Source organism: Lutra lutra, chromosome 11 (assembly GCF_902655055.1).
Source record: "Lutra lutra chromosome 11, mLutLut1.2, whole genome shotgun sequence".
NCBI lineage: Eukaryota > Metazoa > Chordata > Mammalia > Carnivora > Mustelidae > Lutra > Lutra lutra.
Window position 1 is genome coordinate 48,241,405 of NC_062288.1, and position 21,238 is coordinate 48,262,642.

At 37.2% G+C, this 21,238-nt stretch overlaps 1 protein-coding gene across 1 annotated transcript in view; it reads right to left on the reverse strand.

Moving 5' to 3' along the window:
• DGKB (diacylglycerol kinase beta) overlaps nucleotides 1–21,238 on the reverse strand; it is a 723,782-nt gene that overhangs the window by 637,692 nt on the left and 64,852 nt on the right. The window contains 1 exon segment of the mRNA XM_047695654.1: nucleotides 15,819–16,078. Coding sequence (XP_047551610.1) covers nucleotides 15,819–15,888 — 70 coding nt within the window. The 5' untranslated portion in view covers nucleotides 15,889–16,078.

The window sequence follows — 21,238 nt, forward strand, 5'->3', positions numbered from 1 at the left end:
AGTACCAGAGTGAGGGAATTGAGAACTGAGAAGACTATAAACAAACTTTGTTACTCTTACTAAATACTCCAGCCCAAATCCTCTTTAAAATTCTTTATTAATTGCAGCTCCCAAATATAAGTTTTCTTTAAGTCTCCCATATTTATGTTTCTTTGTTTAAAAAGCATAAAACTGCCTGCTTTGGTCATTTAAGTATTAATTCAAATTCTAGTTAGTTAGCACACAGTGTAATATTAGTTTCAGTTGTACAACATAGTGATTCAACAATTCCATACAATACTCAGGGCCCATCACAAGCGCATTTCTCTTTATTTTTTTTTAAGATTATTTATTTATTTATTTGACAGACAGAGATTACAAGTAGGCAGAGAGGCAGGCAGAGAGAGGAGGAAGCAGGCTCCCCACTGAGCAGAGAGCCCGATGTGGGGCTCGATCCCAGGACCCTGAGATCATGACCTGAGCCGAAGGCAGAGGCTTTAACCCACTGAGCCACTGAGGTGCCCCACAAGTGCATTTCTTAATCCTCATACCTATTTAATGCATATACCCACACACCTTCCCTCTGATAGCTTTGGTCATTTCTTTATGTTTCAATTTTATTATTGGGCCTTTATGTGCATATAATTAAACTTTAGGGTTTCTTCTGTTAATTGGTCTCATGTCAATTTAATTCTTAAGCTCGCTAAAAGGACATTAAAAGGTATAAGAAAAATTTTCCTCCCTGACACTTGCAAGAAAAAGATATGTGTGTGTGTGTGTGTGTGTGTGTGTGTGTGTGTGTGTGTGTGAGAGAGAGAGAGAGAGAGAGAGAAAATACATCTGTGTTTTAAGAGGTTTACTTCTTTGATAAAATAGAAGAATTGAGCCTATTTTTAATGGATAGGTTCCAAAATACCAGCAACCAACTGGATTTCCTTTCACCCTTCCTGAATGAATATAGACAAGTGGTGAGTCTACCTCTAACTTGAAAATGTTCATAGGATGAACCTGAAAACCTAGAAGTAGAGTAAAGGGAAGGAAAGAGGGTCAGAGATGAAGACAAAGAAACTTCTGGGCACAAATCTAGGTTACCTTTACATAAACTAAAAGGTAACCTGATAAGAAAACCTGTATTTTCACCAACCTCTGGAACTGATCACAGTGGTAATGACTATCATAAGCTTATGTTTACTGAGGAATAATTCTTAATGTTTCTTTCATGTTCCTGCAAGTCTTAACAAACAGAGGCACAGATGACTTTTATTCCAGACCATCACTTCACAGATAGTTTTGTTGTGAAAACCCTTGGGAAGCATAGATTGTGGCCCTCTCTTGAGCAAAAGGCAACTTTGTTTCCTATCAATTATAAAAGATTCGGGTTCCCTAAGGATTCCTCTCCTATAACTCAATTCACTGCTTGTGCAGAGGTCACCTGGCCTTTTCATGTTTCCTCAGGAGAACTAAAGTGGAGATGACAATGAAAACATGAGGTGAATACTGTCTGTTGTGACATTGTTAATAATGTCCTTTTCCTATGATTCAGAAGCATCATGTCTTCTAGCATCATAAATCTGCAGCACACTAAGTTGCTACATTGTGAGTGGAGTAAAATCTTGGCAGTGTTCTCCCCCACAATAAGTAAAAGTGAAAACATTGGGGCACAATGAGCAGGTGGGTATTTCTCATATAATCCATTAAAGCAAACTGTAAAATTTAATAAATAGTGAAATTATAAATGTGTATTTGGGATAAGCAGAGATATTATACTGCAGAAGAAGGAAAGAAATAGTATAAAGATAACTCAGGACATTCTAATGGTAACTACAATGAAAGCAGTAATTAACTTACATATGGTGGTTTGCAGTTTACAAAGCATTTCCACACATATTATTTTGAGTCTTCCAGCAATCTTGTAAGATAGGCTTTATTATTTTCTTAATTACACAGTTGAGAAAATTAAAGTTTAGAAAGATTATGTAACTTGCTAAAAACTAAAACAAGTATGTTAAAAAAAAATAAACAGTAGAGGTGAACTTCAGAAAATTGAATAAAACCAAAACAAAAATTAAGATTTGGCCATAGGCTCAGAATCTTTCCTCACAAGTTATTCCCTTTATGTGATGTCCATTTTGCCCCATGAACTATCTTCTCTCCATGTGAAAGAACAAAATCCTTCTTTTTACTGTATTCATTTTAAGCCATTCATTTTTCTCTTTCTTTTCATGGCTAAGATTCTATTTTTAAAAATAGTGTATATGTATTCTCTCTGCCTCTCTTCTTTTCCACTCATCCCACTGCATTTATTATTATAAGAAAAAAAATATTTGTTAAAATCACCAGTAACACTGAATGATGAAATCTCTGGGCACATTTTACTTATTAAGTTACATCTCACCTTCTGGAAACACTTTTCTTTTAGATTTTAGAATACTGGTCATTCACTTACTTCCTCCTTCCTTTCTAGGTACTATATTCCAATTGCTTTCATGGATATCTCATCTTCTAACTGCCTTATAAACACAGTGATCTCTAGCACTCCTTCTCCATCCTTCTCTCCTTGCTCAGTTTTCTTCCACTGGGTCACCTAATCTATTCTCATCATATGATTACCACCTACAGTGCAAAAGCATACCCATTCTATAACTCCAGCGCTGATTTCCTGCTTCAGCTCTAGATCTGTGTGCCAAATAATCTAATTCATATGTTCAATCATTAGATGGATAGAAAATTATGGCTCAAAATGTCCAAAATAAAGCCATTTCTCTCTAAACCTGTTATGAATTCATTAGTTAAATAATTAGCTTGGGTTTTTTTTTTCTTTGCAGTCCCATTGTTCCCAACAACCACATTGTTCCCAAGTTCAAGTACCCCATCCTCTTTCTTTAGTCCTCATACCCCAATGGTGATTGTACCTGATTTATTCTACCTCTAGAGACTCTCTCTAATATGTAATTACTTCTCTGTTAACAATGCCTTAAACTTTATTTAACCCTGCATATTCAACAACTTGCACTAGAAAAATACTCTCCTAATTGTTTTTAGTCTCCCTCCAAGCAAAGTTATTTTATACATACTTCTTTCTAAAATTAAAATCTTATTTACTTATTTATTTGACAGACGGAGATCACAAGTAGGCAGAGAAGCAGGCAGAGAGAGAGAGAGGTGGAAGCAGGCTCCCTGCTGAGCAGAGAGCCCGATGTGGGGCTCAATCCCAGGACCCTGGGATCACGACCTGAGCCGAAGGCAGAGGCTTTAACCCACTGAGCCACCCAGGAGCCCCTCAAAAAAAAAAAAAAAAAAAAAACTCTTCTGAAAAAGGAAATAAAGAACTCGATCCCATTTAGAATAGCATTGAAAAAATAAAATACTTAGGATTAAATTTAGCTAAATTTAACTAAACAATCTCTACTCTGGAAACTGTAAAACACTGATAAAAGCATCAAAGGTGGCACACATAAGTGAAAGGTATCCAGTGTTTATGGATGGGAAGATTACTGTCAAAATGTGAATACTACCAAAAGCTATTTATAGATTCAATGTAATGCCTATCAAGATTCCAATGGCATTTTTTATGAAAGTAGAAAAACACTCCTAAAACTTATAAGGAACCACAAAGACCCTGAAGAGCTAAAGAAATCCTGACACAAAACTGGAGGTATCGCACTTCCTGATTTTGAGCTATACTATAAAGTTATAGTATCAAAACAGTATGGTAACGACATAAAAACAGACATATAGACCAACAGAACAGTATCAAGGGTCCAAAAATAAACCAAACTTATATAGCCAACTAATATTTGACAAGAAGGGCAAGACCACTCAATGAAGAAAAGGCAATTTTTAAAATAAATAATGCTGGGATAATTGGATATTCACATGTAAAAAAATGAAACTGGACCCACAACAACACTACTCACAAAAATTAATACGAAATGGATTAAAGACTTAAACGTAAGACCTGAAGGCATGACACTCCTAGAGGAAAACAGGGGGGAATAAAGCTCCTTGACATAGGTCTTGTAATAATTTTTTTAGTTATGAGTCCTAAAGCACAAGCAACAAAATAAAAAAACAAAACAAGTAGAACTATATCAAAGTAAGAGAGCTCTACATAAATTGAAGTAAGAGAGCTCTACATAGAAAAATAAACCATCAAAAAAAAAAAAGAAAAAAAAAGAAAGAGAGGAAGGAAAGGAAAAACGAAAGGGAAACAAACCATAAAAGACTCTTAAAGGTAGAGAACAAACTGAGGGTGGATGGAGAGAGGTGGGTGGGGGATGGGCTGGATGGGTGATGGGTATTAACAGGGCACTTCTTGTGATGAACACTGGGTATTATATGTAAGTGATGAATCATTGAATTCTACTCCTGAAATAAATATTGCACTGTATGTTAACTAAATACAATTTAACTTAAAAATGTGAAAAGGAGGGCGCCTGGGTGGCTCAGTGGGTTAAAGCCTCTGCCTTCGGCTCAGGTCATGATCTCAGGGTCCTGGGATCGAGTCCCGCATCAGGCTCTCTCCTCAACAGGGAGCCTGCTTCCTCCTCTCTCTCTCTCTGGCTGCCTCTCTGCCTACTTGTGATCTCTGTCTATCAAATAAACAAATAAAATCTTTTAAAAAAAATGTGAAAAGGAAAAAAAAAGAGAAAAATAAATGACCAACAATGTGGGGGGAAAAATCCACTGAATGGGGAAAAATATTTGCAAACCATATATCTGATAAAGTGTTAATAATCAAAATATATAAAGGACTCATACAACTCAATAGCAAAACCACAAATAACCCATTTAAAAATGGGCAAAGGACATGAACTGACATTTCTCCAAAGATATATCGATGGCTAACAGGTACATGAGAAGATGTTTATCACTAGTTACTGAGAAAATGGAAATTAAAATCACAGTAAGATATTACCTCATGCCTGTTAGAATAGCCACAATCAAATAGATAAGAGGTAATGAGTGCTAGTGTGGATACAAAGAAAAAGGAACCCTCACGCACTGTTGGTGGGGATGTAAACTGGTGCCACTATGGAAAACAGTATGGAGGTTCCTCAAAAAATGAAAAATAGAAATACTATATAATCTAGCAATTCCACTTCTGGGAATATATCCACAGGAAATGAAAACCCTAATTCAAAAACATATCTGCCCGCCCATGTTTATAGGAGCATTATTTATAATAGCCAAGATATGGAAATAACCTAAGTGTCCTTTGATAAATGCATGGATAAATAAAGGGTGTGTGTGTGTGTATGCGCACACGTGCACGTGTGTGTGTGTAGTGATATTTTTCAACAATTAAAAAACAAGGAAATCCATTCTGACAACACAGATGGAATTTGAAGACATTATGCTAAGTGAAATAAGTCAGATAAAGACAAACACCATATGATCTCACTTACATACGGAACCTAAAAAACAAAACAAAACAAAAAACAAACCTCATAGAAAAAGAGATAAGCTTGTGGTTACCAAAGGTGGAGGCTCGTGGGATGGGGGGCTTGGAGGAAGGTAATCAAAAGGCACAAACTTCCCATTTTAAGATAAATAAATGCTAGGAATGTATGCATAACATGATGACCATAGCTAACATTGTTGTATGATACATAAAGATGTTGTTAAAAGAGTAAATCCTGGGGCACCTGGGTGGCTCAGTGGGTTAAGCCGCTGCCTTCGGCTCAGGTCATGATCTCAGAGTCCTGAGATCGAGCCCCGCATCGGGCTCTCTGCTCAGCAGGGAGCTTGCTTCCTCCTCTCTCTGCCTGCCTCTCTGCCTGCTTGTGATCTCTCTGTCAAATAAATAAATAAAATCTTAAAAAAAAAAATTAAAAAAAAAGAGTAAATCCTAAGAGTTCTCATCACAAGAAGAACAATTTTTCTCTTTTTTTCTATCTTTTGCTTTATTTTATCTATAAGAAAAGATGGATGTTAGTTGAACCAATGTGGTAATCATTTCACAATATATGTGAGTCAAACCATCACACTGTATGACTCTAACTTATACAGTGACATATGTCAATTACTTTTCAATAAAACTGGAACAACAACAATAAAAGGCTGTGGCCTGAGGGGCAATCTTTTAATTTAACACATATCTAGAGGACCTAATGCAATATTCCCCAAGAGTTAGGGAAGCTAGCGCTCCCCTCTGCCTCATTCCAAGTTGTTTATATTGACTAGAAAGGATCTGGTACACATATTGGGTACCAGGGGTCTACAGCTGCTATCCAGGGAATGCATCCTTTGATAATTTGGCTCTGGTGCCCAGCAGGGCTTATGTTTGCAGGTCCCACTGGTCCATAGCAAATAGAATTCATTCTTAACTATCTATCCCCGACCCCCAGGGCACAAAGCAGAATTTCTGGCAGACAGAAATTCCCAAGTTGTGTGAGAAAGAGGCATATTTGCAGATCATATACCAATAAGAACGTAAGAAGGTACTCAATATCACTAAACATCAGAGAAATGCAAATCAAAATACAACGAGATACCACCACACACTTATTAAAATGGCTATTATCAAAACGGCAAAACATAAGTGCTGGAGAAGATGTTAAAAAAGGGAAACTTTGTAAACTGTTGGTAAAAAATGTAAATTGGTACAACTACTATGACATGGAGGTTCCTCAAAAAATTAAACATAGAACCACCATATGATCTGGCAATCCCACTTCTGGGACTATATCCAAAGTAAATCAAAACCCTAACTCAAAAAGATATGTGCACCCCCATGTTTGTTGAAGTATTATTGATAATAACCAAGACATGGAAACAACCTAAGTATCCACAGAGAAATGAAGATAAAGAAAATGCAATACACACACACACACACACACACACACACACACACACACACTGGAATATTATTCAGCCATGAGAAAGGACATCCTGCCATTTGGGACAACATGTGTGGATGTTGAAGCATTATGCTAAGTGAAATATGTCAGACATGAAAAACAAAAGCAGTACAATCTCACTTATGTGTGGAATCTTAAAAAGCCTGACCTTGCAGATATAGAAAACAGACTGGCGATTGCCTGAGGTTGAAAGTAGAGTGTGTGGGTTTGTTGATATGAGTGAAGGGAGGTCAAAAGGTAAAAACTTCCAGTTAGAAGTCAGTCCTGGGAACATAATGTACAGCATGGTGACTACAATTATAATACTGTATTATGTTACTTGAAAGTTGTTAAGAGAGCAGATCTTGGGGTGCCTGGGTGGCTCAGTTGTTAAGCATCTGCCTTTGGCCCAGGTCATGATTCCAGGGTCCTGGGATCAAGCCCCACATCCGGCTCCCTGCTTGGTGGGAAGCATACTTCTCCCTCTCCTACTCCCCCTGCTTGTGTTTGCTCTCTTGCTGTGTCTCTCTCTGTCAAATAAATAAAATCTCTAAAAAGAGAGAGAGAAAGAGAGAGAAGATCTTAAAGGTTCTCACCATAAAAATAATTTTAAAAAAGTAACTATGTGTGGAGACAGATGCTAACTTAATGTATTATGGTGATCATTTCACAATGCATCTTAAAACATTATGTACACCTAAAATTAAAATAATCTTATAGTTAACTATATCTCAATAAAATGTCTTATATATATAATATTCAGAGAATGTATTTAATTGCTTTATCATCATCTGCCACATTATTTGTGTCTCTGAATACATTAGGCTCTTGACTGAAAGCACCAAAATATTCATTTCTGTATTAACCAAAGCCAAACATAATAAAGAATAAAAGGTTCTAAGTACTGTTGGCTGAATAATGACTGAGTATTGACTGAATAATGACTGAGTAAAATTAAGTCCCTCTAGTTTGTGTACTCACATCTGTGTGTGTGTGTATAGCACTTCTGCTATAACGGGGAAGATAATGAAGGAAACTTTCAGCAAATAACAACTTTTATAAGTGAGTTAAGGATGAAGTACGTAATTAAATGTGCATGATTCTTAGTGATAACTTTTTTTTTTTTTAAAGATTTTTCCATTTCATTTGACAGACAGAGATCACAAGTAGGCAGAGTGGCAGGCAGAGAGAGAGAGGAGGAAGCAGGCTCCCTGCCGAGCAGAGAGCCCGATGTGTAGCTCCATCCCAGGACCCTGGGATCATGACCTGAGCCGAAAGCAGAGGCTTTAACCCACTGAGCCACCCAGGCGCCCCTTAGTGATAACTTTTGATATAAATTTATCATATTAATGTTAGTGATAGAATAATAATTGTTATTTTTTGTTGAGAATTATTGTCCTCATTTTATAGGAAAATAAATGGAAGTTTAAAGAGATTATGATGAGTAAGATTCCAAAGTCAGTGGTAGGATCCATTTCATTTGTGTGATACTGGCCACATTAGTAGTTTTCACCAAATATGTTAGTGTTCCCCTGACACTGGGCAGACAAAAACAAAGCATTTCTCTACTCACTTGGAATTGGATGTATTCATGTATATTGCTTAGGCAAAATAAATCTAAGCATATCATTGTCAAGGAGAAGCCTTAAGAGCCAACTCCCAGTTCTCAAGCTCTCTGTCTCTGCCATAGCATCTGCCAGTTTCTGAAGTTGATGACTGTTCCATCAAACTGGGACTTGATCGAGGACAAAGTGAAATTAACCGTTTGCTGACTCAGATTTGAAAATAAAATATGAGCAAGAAATCAGCACCTATTTCATTAAGCCACTGAGATTTTGTGAATTTTTCTGTCGTAACATAATTTGGCCCACCTAAACCAAGACTTCACAGAAGTCCTGACTTCAGTATTAAAGTTCATTTTAGTGTAAGCCTTAAAACTGTTTCTGGATTACTGTTTTTGTTTTTGTTTTTTTTTCTGGCAAGTTTGCAAAGTTGGAAAAATAGATGTTTTTTGTCTTTAGGACACTAAAAGAATGGAATTTAGACATTCATAGATACTGATTTCTTTTACCACTGCAAATTTCATGTATTAAAAGATTTAAGACATATATGTATCCAGAGAAGCTACTAAGGAAAAAATCAGTCTGAAACAGTACAACAAATAGGAAACAGAGCCAGAAATGAGGCAAAAGAGATTATGCAGCCAACATACATTCCAGAAATAAAATCTGGGTCAAAGCCAGGAACTGCTGAGTTAATCAATGTGAATCAGAAGAAACAGGGTCGGAAATGAGAGACATGTATTATCTAAAATAGAGTTGCAGATTCCAATTTCAGACCACGTATCAGGGCAAAGTCAAGACATTTTACATTAGTAGTATAAGCAAACAGGCCTCAAATTTTTTCATTAAGAAAAGCTCTCTTCTGACATTAATCTACCTCATTTATCACCATCATGATCATCATCATAGCAATAACATATTGAGTCCTGAGCATTTACCTGCATTTTCACATTTAACCATCACCACAATCCTAGGACGTGGGTGAGGAAACTGAGGGGTATATCACAGCACTAGAACTCACCTCATTTTATGACATCAAATTAAGTGCTCTCAATCAATCTGTTAAATGGCCCTGTGCCATTTATTCTTTGGTCTTACGCAGAAAGTAATTATCATTAAGTGGTTTGGCTGCCCAAAATAGAGCCTATCTAACATACAGGGCATAGGCCAAAATCAAAAGCAAACTGCATCGTGACAAATTAGAAACAGGGCTAATATGTGATCTAAATTTGCTTAACTATAAATTGAATACCCACAGGGGTAAGAGGTGAAGTCTCTTTCCCACCATTCTCTTAGTCTCATCTTGTATGGATGACTCACAAAACATATCTCAAAGACACATTAGATCATCATGCTAGAGAGTAGAGTTTCTCAAGAGAGTAAGGCTACTTAAAATGGAAAAGGGCTTCACCATATTTCTATTACAGTTGCTTCACGATTTTCTGCTCATCTCTCCTTCTCCTCCCATGCTTTTCATAAAGGAAGAGTGAGGGAGGTTCCAGGCTCTGGCAGAATGAATGCAGGAGGAATACTGAAATGTGCCTCTATTTTAGGTAGAGCTTCACTGAGGTTCACACATGATCTCTTCCAATCTACCATGATAAGAGACCAGAAAGACAATTTGAGGCCAAAGCTACAGTTAGCAGCTTTGCCTCTCTGCTTTTCCTTGTATATAAAAACCTTTGAGAGATGACTGTGGCTGGTGGAGCTATGAGCACCCTAAATCCCAGATTCCAGCTTTTCGTATTTTGGAAACATGATTAATAACCAATTTATTAACATGCTGATCTTCATAAAAAACATAAAGAATTATTATTGTTTTGATTTTCATCATTTATTGTGCCATTGCTATGGGGCTCAGTAATCTGCCTGGAAGAGATCACCTGTCCCCCTCTGACGTGTATTGTATTCAATGAGTTAATACTTGAACATTGTTGAAGATGAGGCCATTAAAAAACAATTATTTATGGGGCGCCTGGGTGGCTCAGTGGGTTAAAGCCGCTGCCTTCGGCTCAGGTCATGATCCCAGGGTCCTGGGATGGAGCCCCACATCGGGCTCTCTGCTCAGCGGGGAGACTGCTTCCCTTCCTTTCTCTCTGCCTGCCTCTCTGTCTACTTGTGATCTGTCTGTCAAATAAATAAATAAAATCTTTAAAAAAAAACAATTATTTATTATGATGACATTTACTGTCTCATTAAATCCTACAATAATACTTTGAGGTGGACTCTACTTTTCCAGGTGACAAAACTGAGGTACAAGCAGTTTATGTAACATTCTAAAGGCCCATACCACTAAAAGTACCAAACAGGTCTAGGGCTCAACACTATCAAATATTAGTTTGCCTGCAAAGTCTGAGCTCTTTCCACCAAGTGCGTGTGCTTCTCTCCATAGAAGAAATCGTACACGACGTCCAAATGTTAGGCATATTGGTCCTTATTGAAAAGAACAAGTTCATCATAATTTTGCAACTCTCCACAATGCCAGCTGCTATAAACAGTAAAAAATTTATGAAAATTTGGAAGTGTTCCCACCATAATAACACAGTAGCTTTCAAAAATAATTTGCATGCTATATAACCCACTTTATATATAGCAAATAAAGAGCTAATCCTAAGTGACAATATGTGGGCAGATAATGAATCACTTGAAAATATCATGTAGATTTTACACAGCAAATATTGTCATCCATGAAAAGACTTGGAGTATCTTAACCCTTTGCGACACCATGAGACCACAGCGGGAAGCTCTGGCAAACTAATAATGTGATAAGCTCAATTCTCTCCACGGCAGGAGTGAGAGCTCTCTATCTTGTAACAACAGTTTGGATGACTTTATATAAAGAGTGGGAAAGAAAATTATACTCCTCTCCCACACATCAATGGAAATGTTTCCCATGGAGTGACTCAGCCTAAAACCCTAAACAGGAGCATGGTCTCAGCATGCTGTAGGCAACCACAGCAGGCTTTGCATTAACTGCCTTCAGCATTTGTGGGGACAACACAGAAATGAGGCTGCCAACAGTACTAGAAGTTTCTACCTTGTGGGAAGAATCTAGTCTTATAGCACAGTGGGGGGGGGGGGGGGGGGGGGGGCGGGGGGGAAGGACACTGATTGTGCTCCAAAATGTGGCACTTTTCTATTGATCATCAACAATCCATTCAAACAGCCAACAGAATACATTCACACCCTTCCTATTAAAACAATAAATGTAAACAGCTGTATCGCTTACAACTTGCCAGACAGTGCTATCATGACTTGACATATATCATTAACTCGTTCGATTTAATTTCACAACCCTTGACACATTTATGGTTTTCCACATTTTGTAAGTATGAAAAACGGGACACAGAGATGTTAAATGACTTTTCCCAAATGAGAGATCTAAAATATGGAGGTCCAGGATTTGAATACAAGCTGTCCGACGTCCTAGCTGCCTAACGAGGGATGTTGTGCCCATCTCACTCTGCTTTCCCCTAAGTGATCACAAGGAAAGCCTTGAAGTTGAGAGTATTTCTACTTCCAGGGTGTAGGGGACTTTACCGTGTCCCCACCAAAGGCATATGTTGATATACCAGCCTCCAACAGGAGGGGTCTTCGGGAGGTAATCAGAATGAGCTAAAGCCATGAGAGTGAGGCCCCAGCTGGATTAGTGTCCTTAACAATAGTCCCTGGGAATGCACTATCCCACTGACCGTTTCCATCCTATAAGGATACAAGGAGAAGTGGCAGTTTGCAACTGAGAAAAGGCCCCTTATAGGACCTGAACATGCTGAAACCCTGATCCTTGACTTTAGCCTACAGAACTGTGAGAAATATCTGTTATTCTTAGAAGTCATCCCCTCTGTGGTACTTTGTTAGAGCAGCCCAAACAGAATAAGACATACGGTATATTGGGGCAGTACTGGAGAGAACCCCCAATCAGATAATTCAAGGAATTGATCTTTACGGTGTTATCTAGGTCCCACAATGAGTGATTTGGTTTTGCTGGGGTAGGGGTTCCATGAATTCCTTCATCTCGACCAACAGTTTTACAGGCCCGCTCCATCTCCCAAAAGCATATGAAACACGTATTTGATATATAGCACATATAATCTTAGTGTGCTGCAAATTTAACCTTAAAACAGTAACTTGTTTTTTAATATGATTTAATGCATGTAAACAGTTTCTTATTGAAAGCTACAAAACAAAGTCAAAAAAGTGAATCCAATATACCATCTTCTACTAGACAATGAATGAATGTCACTTTATCAATACTGCACTGCAACATGAAAAATCTGATGCTTAAATGCTGATGACAGATTGATCACATGCACTAAATTGCAATGGAAAATATACTATTTTCCTAATCTTCAGAATAATGTTTGTTTCCAGCTATATTTTGACAATGGCAATTTATTATACAAGGATATATTCTAATCATGACATTCTTTGCTTCCTAATTACACAGGAAACTTCTTGGGGGATTAAGTCGAGCACTTTTCATAATGTCTTGCTTATTTGAAAAAGAATGGCAAGTCTAATGATCATGGAATCTGCACTGATTTTTTTTAACTCACAGTTATTCAGTTAATTTGTGTCCTCATAAAATCAATTTAAAACTGTTCTTATACTTAGTGTGTCACTTCTTACTACCAATTTATTGAATACTCATTAATCTTTGTCTCAATCTGTTACAACTTTCACATTTATGGTAATTTTTATTACACTTGTTTTAGGTATTTCCACAAATTGATTACTAAGTCAAGCATTTTTATGATATAATTAAATGAATGCCATATTCCATAGGCAATAAAATGAAAGTAGCAGTATATAACATATTTAATACTTCAGTATAAATTCTGTTTATCAATTCAAATAGAATCTTAATATCTGAGCAAGTTCATTAGAAATGATAATTTAGCTATTATGGTAATAATTTACCGTTCTCATTTTAATGCTTCCATAAACAGTAACTTACATTTTAATTATCCAGCTAAATTTAACATAAGCTAAACCAAACTCCATGTTTTCTTTACTTGGGGGATTATGTCACCAAATTGTCCCATTCGTCAAGTCAAATCTTTGGAACTAAATTTTTTATTTCTTTCTCTCTCTCTCTATTTTACTATTTCCCAAGCCTTCTTTTAGTTTTAATGCTACAATATCTGAATCTACACTTTTCTGGTCATCTTTCATCATCCACATTATTTAGTCTATTCCAGTAGCCCACTGGGATGATGCTAGTCTCTTTCCATTACCTTATTCCATCCTTGTATTTGCCAAGTTAAACTCCTGCTCATGTTGTTCTGTGCTTAAAACCCTACAATTACTCCTCACTGCTTTACTCAAGTTTAGCATTGTATATTTTAATTCCAACTCATTTTTACATCCTAACTGTACTTATACCTTTAATTTGTGGTATAGCTAAATATGACTCCTCTCCCTCAAATATATGTGAATTTTCCTTTTTATCTGTATTATTTTCTTCTCCATTTTCCTTAAACCTACTTTTTAAGATTCATTTCAATCCTACTTCTTCCATGAAGATTTCCCTTTACCAACTCCAACTGCATACTAATGCCCTGCAGAACCCCAAACTTTGTGGCACTTAAAATATTCTGCCTAAGGGCGCCTGGGTGGCTCAGTGGGTTAAGCCTCTGCCTTCGGCTCAGGTCATGATCTCAGGGTCCTGGGATTGAGCCCCGCATCCGGCTTTCTGCTCAGTGGGAGACTGCTTCCCCCCTCTCTGCCTGCCTCTCTGCCTACTTGTGATCTCTGTCAAATAAATAAATAGAAATCTTTTTAAAAAATTAAAAAAATATTCTGCCTAGATACAGAGTCATTTATCCATTAGTTTCTAGCCTTCATTAAACATCCTTGAACACATGTTTATAACTGTGGTTCCTTCAGTGCCAAGGAGAATATTCTCCCTAAAGAAAATGCTCAGAAACATTTACTTAATTATTGGATATAAAACAATAGCAGAGAGCAAAAAGAAATTGGAAAACATAGGTAAATCATTTTTTTAGTCAATTTCAAAATTATCGCGTATAAAAATACAGACAAGAATTCAGCCATTGTGGACTAAACGGGACAAGAGGATGAACTGTGCTCTCAGCCTCTCAAAACAGTTTTTGAATATGAGAAGCATACTTTGATAGCAGAAATTTCTGCTCCCCACCAGTGATAGCTGTTATAATTTTTATTATTGACTAAGAACATGCACATGTTCTTTCGGCTTTGCATCTTTATTGTGAATACCCAGCAACACCCTCACAACCTCACCCAGCACACGTCAGCCCACAAATGAAGAAGCCTCTAGAAAACCGGTGAAGTCGGCCTTTTCAGATAATATGCATTAAGTGTTTATTAATGTTCCTGACTTATCTGTAACCCCATAAATGCGTTATTATTCACTATTATCAACAAACCTTTCACTTATTATTTCAAGTTCCTCTTCTCTCTTCCTCTCCTTCATAGCCTTACTCCATCCACTCCTTTCCCCCTGGGTACCACACCTCTCCAACCCAGCTGCTTCAATGTTTCCTCTTACATTCTTGCATGCTACAGTTGTTCTCCTCTTTCTAAGGCTTCCTGAATTCTCTTCTTCCAGTCACCATGTGATTCCCCTATTCTCTTCAATCTTATTACATTCCTTACGTGTTACTTTTTTCTCTGTTCGTCATCCTCCCAACTTTTTGGTACCATGGATTTTTTAGGAACTTCCTTTTCTCTCTTTAACACCTTGACTCAGGTGTTATTCATATTTATAGTTGAAACTCATTTCATGAAACAGATACATTCCTGAAAATCCATGTTAAAAATAAAATTCTTTGTAGATGAAATTTTACTGTTTATGTGTAAAGAAACTTAGTATTTAAAAATAGCCTACTATAAACTGAATTGCTATGGTTTATCTTTTGTATAAATATACACATCTGAAAAAGTTGGCATAAGGTCCTGATACTTTCTAATAAGCTCTAATTCCAACTCCACAATGTATCCATGACCCCCAACTCCCAGCCCTTTTTCTATGTTATGCTAGCAAACAGAAAACAAATAAAACAAGAATAACAACAATAATAAACCCTCACTTTTCCCAGTTACTTCTGTTTGTCCTTCTCAATTGCAGTATCACCAATTTCCTTTCACCAAATTGTCTTATCTTTTGCTTTACTTCTGTTACACATGGAATGCTTCCAGTTTTAGTTTTGCACCTAATATCCTAGTTCCTTTTTTTCTAGATTTTATATTTGATTTAAGTTCTTTTCCTTAAAAAAAAAATTCAACTTTTCCTTTTTCTCATGCCAAAAGGTAGTCTCAAATAGACCGACCTACGAAAACGAAACACGTATCTACATCTCTCCCAATGCTGAACAGGTTCTGTAATCTGTTCTTATAAATCTTGCCTAACACAAATGCCAAATCAAGTCATATTATCAATATAAATACTTACACTCAGCATATTTCTGAAGTTGGGAAAATTCTGAGGGGCTAAGGTGTGCCCACTTCTCCTGGTTTGTCATGGTGGTAGTGAGAAGTCTCTTACATTACAGGTGAGGAATTCTTTATTCAGGTGTTTGGCAGGATTCTAGGCTTCAAAGTTTCCACATGGCATGTTTCATTATAAAATATCTCAAGCTTTCAAAATATGCAATCTGTCAACATGTAGCCACTGTGGGTGCGAGTTATCAGTCTTAATAATATATTAAAGACCTGCAGAAAAAGAAACACAAAAATAAAAGGTCAGCATTATTGCACAAAGAAAAAGTTGACAAGTTATACAATGCTAAGAATTCTTAATTTCCAACAATATTTATTCTTCCAATCCATGAGCATGGAACGTTTTTCCATTTCTCTGTGTCTTCCTCAATTTCTTTCATGAATGTTCTATAATTTTCTGAGTACAGATCCATTGCCTCTTTGGTTAGGTTTATTTCTAGGTATCTTATGGGTTTTGCTGCAATTGTAAATGGGATTGATGCCTTAATTTTTCTTTCTTCTCTCACATTATTAGTGTATGGAAATGCAACTGATTTCTGTGCATAGATTTTATACCCTGCCACTTTGCTGAATTACTATATGAGTTCTAGCAAGTTTGGTGTGGAGTATTTTGGGTTTTCCACATAAAGGATCATGTCATTTGCGAAGAGTGAGAGTTTAATTTCTTCTCTGCCAATTCAGATTCCTTTTATTTCTTTTTGTTGTCTGATTGCCGAGGCTAGGACTTTAGTACTATGTTGAACAACGGTGGTGATAGTGGACATCCCTGTCGTGTTCCTGACCTTAGGGGAAAAGCTCTCATTTTTTCCCTATTGAGAATGAGGGGGGCTTTTCATATATGGCTTTTATGATATTGAGGTATGTTCCCTCTATCCCTATAATGTGAAGAGTTTTCACCAAGAAAGGATGCTGTACTTTGTCAAATGCTTTTTCCACATCTATTGAGAGGATCATACGGTTCTTGTCTTTTGTTTTATTAATGTATTGTATCATATTGATTGATTTGCAGATGTCGAACCACCCTTGCTGCCCAGGAATAAATCCCGGCTGGTTGTGGTGAATAATCCTTTTAATGTCCTGTTGGATCCTATTGGTTAGTATCTTGGTGAGAATTTTTGCACCCATGTTCATATTGGTCTGTGATTCTCCTTTTTTAGTGGAGTCTCTAATTTGGGGATCAAGGCAACGCTGGACTCATGGAAAGAGCTTTGAAGTTCTCCTTCCATTTCAGAACAAATATTGTTAAAATGTCTGTGCTACCTAGAAAAATCTATACATTCAATCCAGTCCCTATTATAATACTATCAACAGTTTCTCCAGAGCTGGAACAAATAATCCTAAAATTTGTGTGGAACAGATGAGACCCTTAAAACATATGGTACTGGCGCGAAAACACACATAGATCAGTGGAACAGAATACAGAGTCCAGAAATGGACCCTCAACTGTATGGTCAACTAATCTTCGACAAAGCAGGAGAGAATATCCATGGAAAAAAGGCAGTCTCTTCAACAAATGGTGTTGGGAAAATTGGACAGCCACAGGCAGAAGAATGAAACTGGACCATTTCCTTACACCACACACAAAAACAGACCCAAAATGGATGAAACACCTAAATGCAAGAAAAGAATCCATCAAAATCCTAGAGGAGAGCCCAGGCAGCAACTTCTTTGACCTTGACTGCAGCAATTTCTTGCTAGACACGTCTGCAAAGGCAAGGGAAGCAAGGGCAAAAATGAACTATTGGGACATCCATCAAGATAAAAAGCTTCTGCACCCAAAGGAAACATTTGACAAAACCAAGACAAAACCAATACAACTAACAAAATGGGAGAAGATATTTGCAAATGTCTTGTCAGATAAAGGGCTAATATTCAAAATCTGTAAAGTCCTTATCAAACTCAACAACCAAAAAACAAATAATCCAATCAAAAAATGAGCAAGGGTGCCTGGGTGGCTCAGTCGTTAAGCATCTGCCTTCAGCTCAGGTCACGATCCTAGGATCCTAGGATCGAGCCCCGCATTAGGCTCCCTGCTTGGCAGGAGGCCTGCTTCTCCCTCTCTCACTACCCTTCTTTGTGTTCCCTCTCTCTCTGTGTCCATCTCTGTCAAATAAATAAAATCTTAAAAAAAAAAAAATGAGCAGAAGACATGAAAGACATTTCTCCAAAGAAGACATACTAACAGCCAACAGACATATAAAAAAATGCTCAACATCTCTTGGCATCAGGTAAATACAAATCAAAACCACAGTGAGATACCACCTCACACCAGTCAGAATGGCTAAAATGAATGTTAGGAAACGACAGATGTTGGCAGGGATGTAGAGAAAGGGGAACCCTCTTACATTGTTGGTGGAAATGCAAGCTGGTGTAGCCACTCTGGACAATAGTGTGGAGGTTCCTCAAAACATTGAAAATAGAACTACCATATGACCCAGCAATTGCACTAGTCCGTATTGACCCCAAAGATACAAATGTAGTGATCTGAAGGGGCACCTGCACCCCGATATTTATAGTAGCAATGTCTACAACTGCCAAACTATGGAAAGTGCCCAGATGTCCATCAACAGATGAATGGATAAAGAAGATATGGTATATATACATGAAATATACTCAGCCATCAAAGAAATGAAATCTTGCCATTTGCAATGATGTGGATGGAACTAGAGGAGGATATTATGCTAAGTGAAATAAGTCAACCAGAGAAAGACAAATATCATATGATCTCACACATATGTGAAATTTTAGAAACAAAACAGAGGATCATAGGGGAAGGGAGGGCAAAATAAAAGAAGACAAAATCAGAGAGGACAACAAACTGTAAGAGACTCCTATCATAGGAAACAAACTAAGGGTTGCTGGAGGGGAGGAGAGATGGGGTTGGAGAGATGGGCTATCTGGGTGATGGGCATTAAGGAGGGCAAGTGATGTAATGAGGACTGTGTATTATACAAGACTGATGAATCACTGAACTATACCCGGAAACTAATAATACACCATATATTAATTAATTGAATTAAGGTAAATAAGTAAAAATAATTTTTAGTTTCTAAATAATATATTCCAAAGTTATTTTATTTTGTGTAATAATCAATTTCTAATTGTTCATGTACTCTTTAATGGCATTTTTATATGTATTTCCTAATGCCAGATTACAGGAATAAATGATTTCAATACAAAAAGAAAATTTTATTGGGGACACCTGGGTGGCTCAGTTGGTTAAGCAGCTGCCTTCAGCTCAGGTCATGATCCCAGCGTCCTGGGATCGAGTCCCACATCGGGCTCCTTGTTCTGTGGGGAGCCTGCTTCTCCCTCTGCCTCTGCCTGCCACTCTGTCTGCCTGTGCTCTCTCTCTCTGACAAATAAATAAAGAAAAAAAAAGAAAAGAAAATTTTATGAAGTCTATTTCATAAAAGTAGATTTTTCTATGCCGTTCAATTTTATAAATTCCACATCCCAAGAGCAAACAAGGGTGTCATTTTTATCAATCTGAACTTGCCAGTCCTGTAATATCTAAACAATTACTATGTAAAAATCTAGACCAAATCATTAAAGGAAGATAAGTAAAGCTCTCTAGCTCCCTGTACATACAATCGGCTAGTGTACCAGATTTCTTTTTTTTTTTTAGGATTTTATTTGTTCATTTGACAGACAGAGATCACAAGTAGGCAGAGAGGCAGGCAGAAAGAGAGAGAGAGGAGGAAGCAGGCCTTCCGCCGAGCAGAGAACCTGACGCGGGACTCGATCCCAGGACCCCGAGACCATGACCCAAGTCGAAGGCAGAGGCTTTAACCCACCGAGCCACCCAGGCGTCCTAGTGTACCAGGTTCCTAACAACAGTTTGGAATGGCTTTCAGTAGTAGCACATATATTTGAAATCAGGCAAATCAATTCTGGGAGTCATATAAATTGAGAATTTTTTTTCTAGCAATAAAATGAATACAGTAATTTTAATTTTATAATTTGTAAAAACCCCAATAAAATTAATTAAATTAAAGCAATTCCAAAAGTCTGACAGGCTTGCATAATGGTAGTAGAAAAACTACTATGAATCATGCTTAAAAATAAATCCCTGGGTTGTCACGGACCTACGTTCACTGCTCCATCTATAAAGGCAAACAAAATGAAAAACCATCTGGTCTCAACTTTTTATTAGAGACAGTAATCAATTGCTCAAAACCAGACTGGCATCATGATCATTATAGAAAATGAAATATTTAGCAACAATGACTTAAGTTTATGAAATTTTATGAGTGGAAAGCTTATTTATGCAGATGTTATTATCTCAACTACCTATATTTGGTATTAGTGCAGAACCTTTCTTCAGCATCTGTTTTTTGGTCTTCACTATGAACCCCAGGACCTCACTGTCATATCCTGTCATCTCTGTCTATTAAAAAAGATTCTTGTCGATCTCATCTGTTCAGAGTCCCTGCACTCAGTTTTAAAAGATGACAGTTTGCTATTTAATTGGAAAAAATGAAGATACTGATGTGTTAACAGAGGCCAAATGGCCAGGTCTCTTTTTCCTCCCAGGGAATGCTCTTAAATCACAACCATGACTTTGTGGAAATAACGCAAACCAAAAGGAATGGAAACATGTGATGGACGTTTCTGTTTTCCACCCAGTGTCTTCCAGCTGATTTCATCCTTCTTATTGATTTCATCCTAATTCTTTGCTTCCCCCCATTACATGCAGTTTTGATGAGACTATAAAAGAAGGTGTCCTATTCTTTCCTATCCAAAGAGAGACAGATGATTCAGTAACATTCAGCACATGAGAGTGTCTCATGGGGCTTTAAATGTTGGATGAAGTTATTTAAGGACGGGTTGAAAATAGTTGTACCTAAATGATTACAGCAGTAATTGGATGCCTGCTGATGTCTGAGCCCAACTATCTGGCTATCTTGTCACTTCCAGAAGCAAATAACATTCTTCTAATTAAGAGTTAAGTGGGCCAGAATCAATTTCTATTGCCTACAACCCCCAAATCTTAACTGATCATAATGGAAGTTCATTTATTCATTCACAATATGTTTATTTATCCCCACTGTGTGCCAGAAAGCATTCCAGGCACTAGAAATACAACAAAGATCAAAGATACCCAAAAATGAAAATAATACGAATTATAACAACATGTCAGCTTTACTGATAGTTTAGAGTATGCATTGTACTCTCCTCATAGTATTTGTCTTCACAAAATTACTTTGTGAGGAACCATAGTCTCTGATTTCAAAAAAATAAAGAAACTAACACTAGATGATTAGAATATGGTAAAACATGACAGATGCTGCTAGAAACCCAAACTCCATCCATTCTCCCTTGCTTCCTTGGTAACAAACCTTTAATCTTATTGAATGAAAATATATCCAT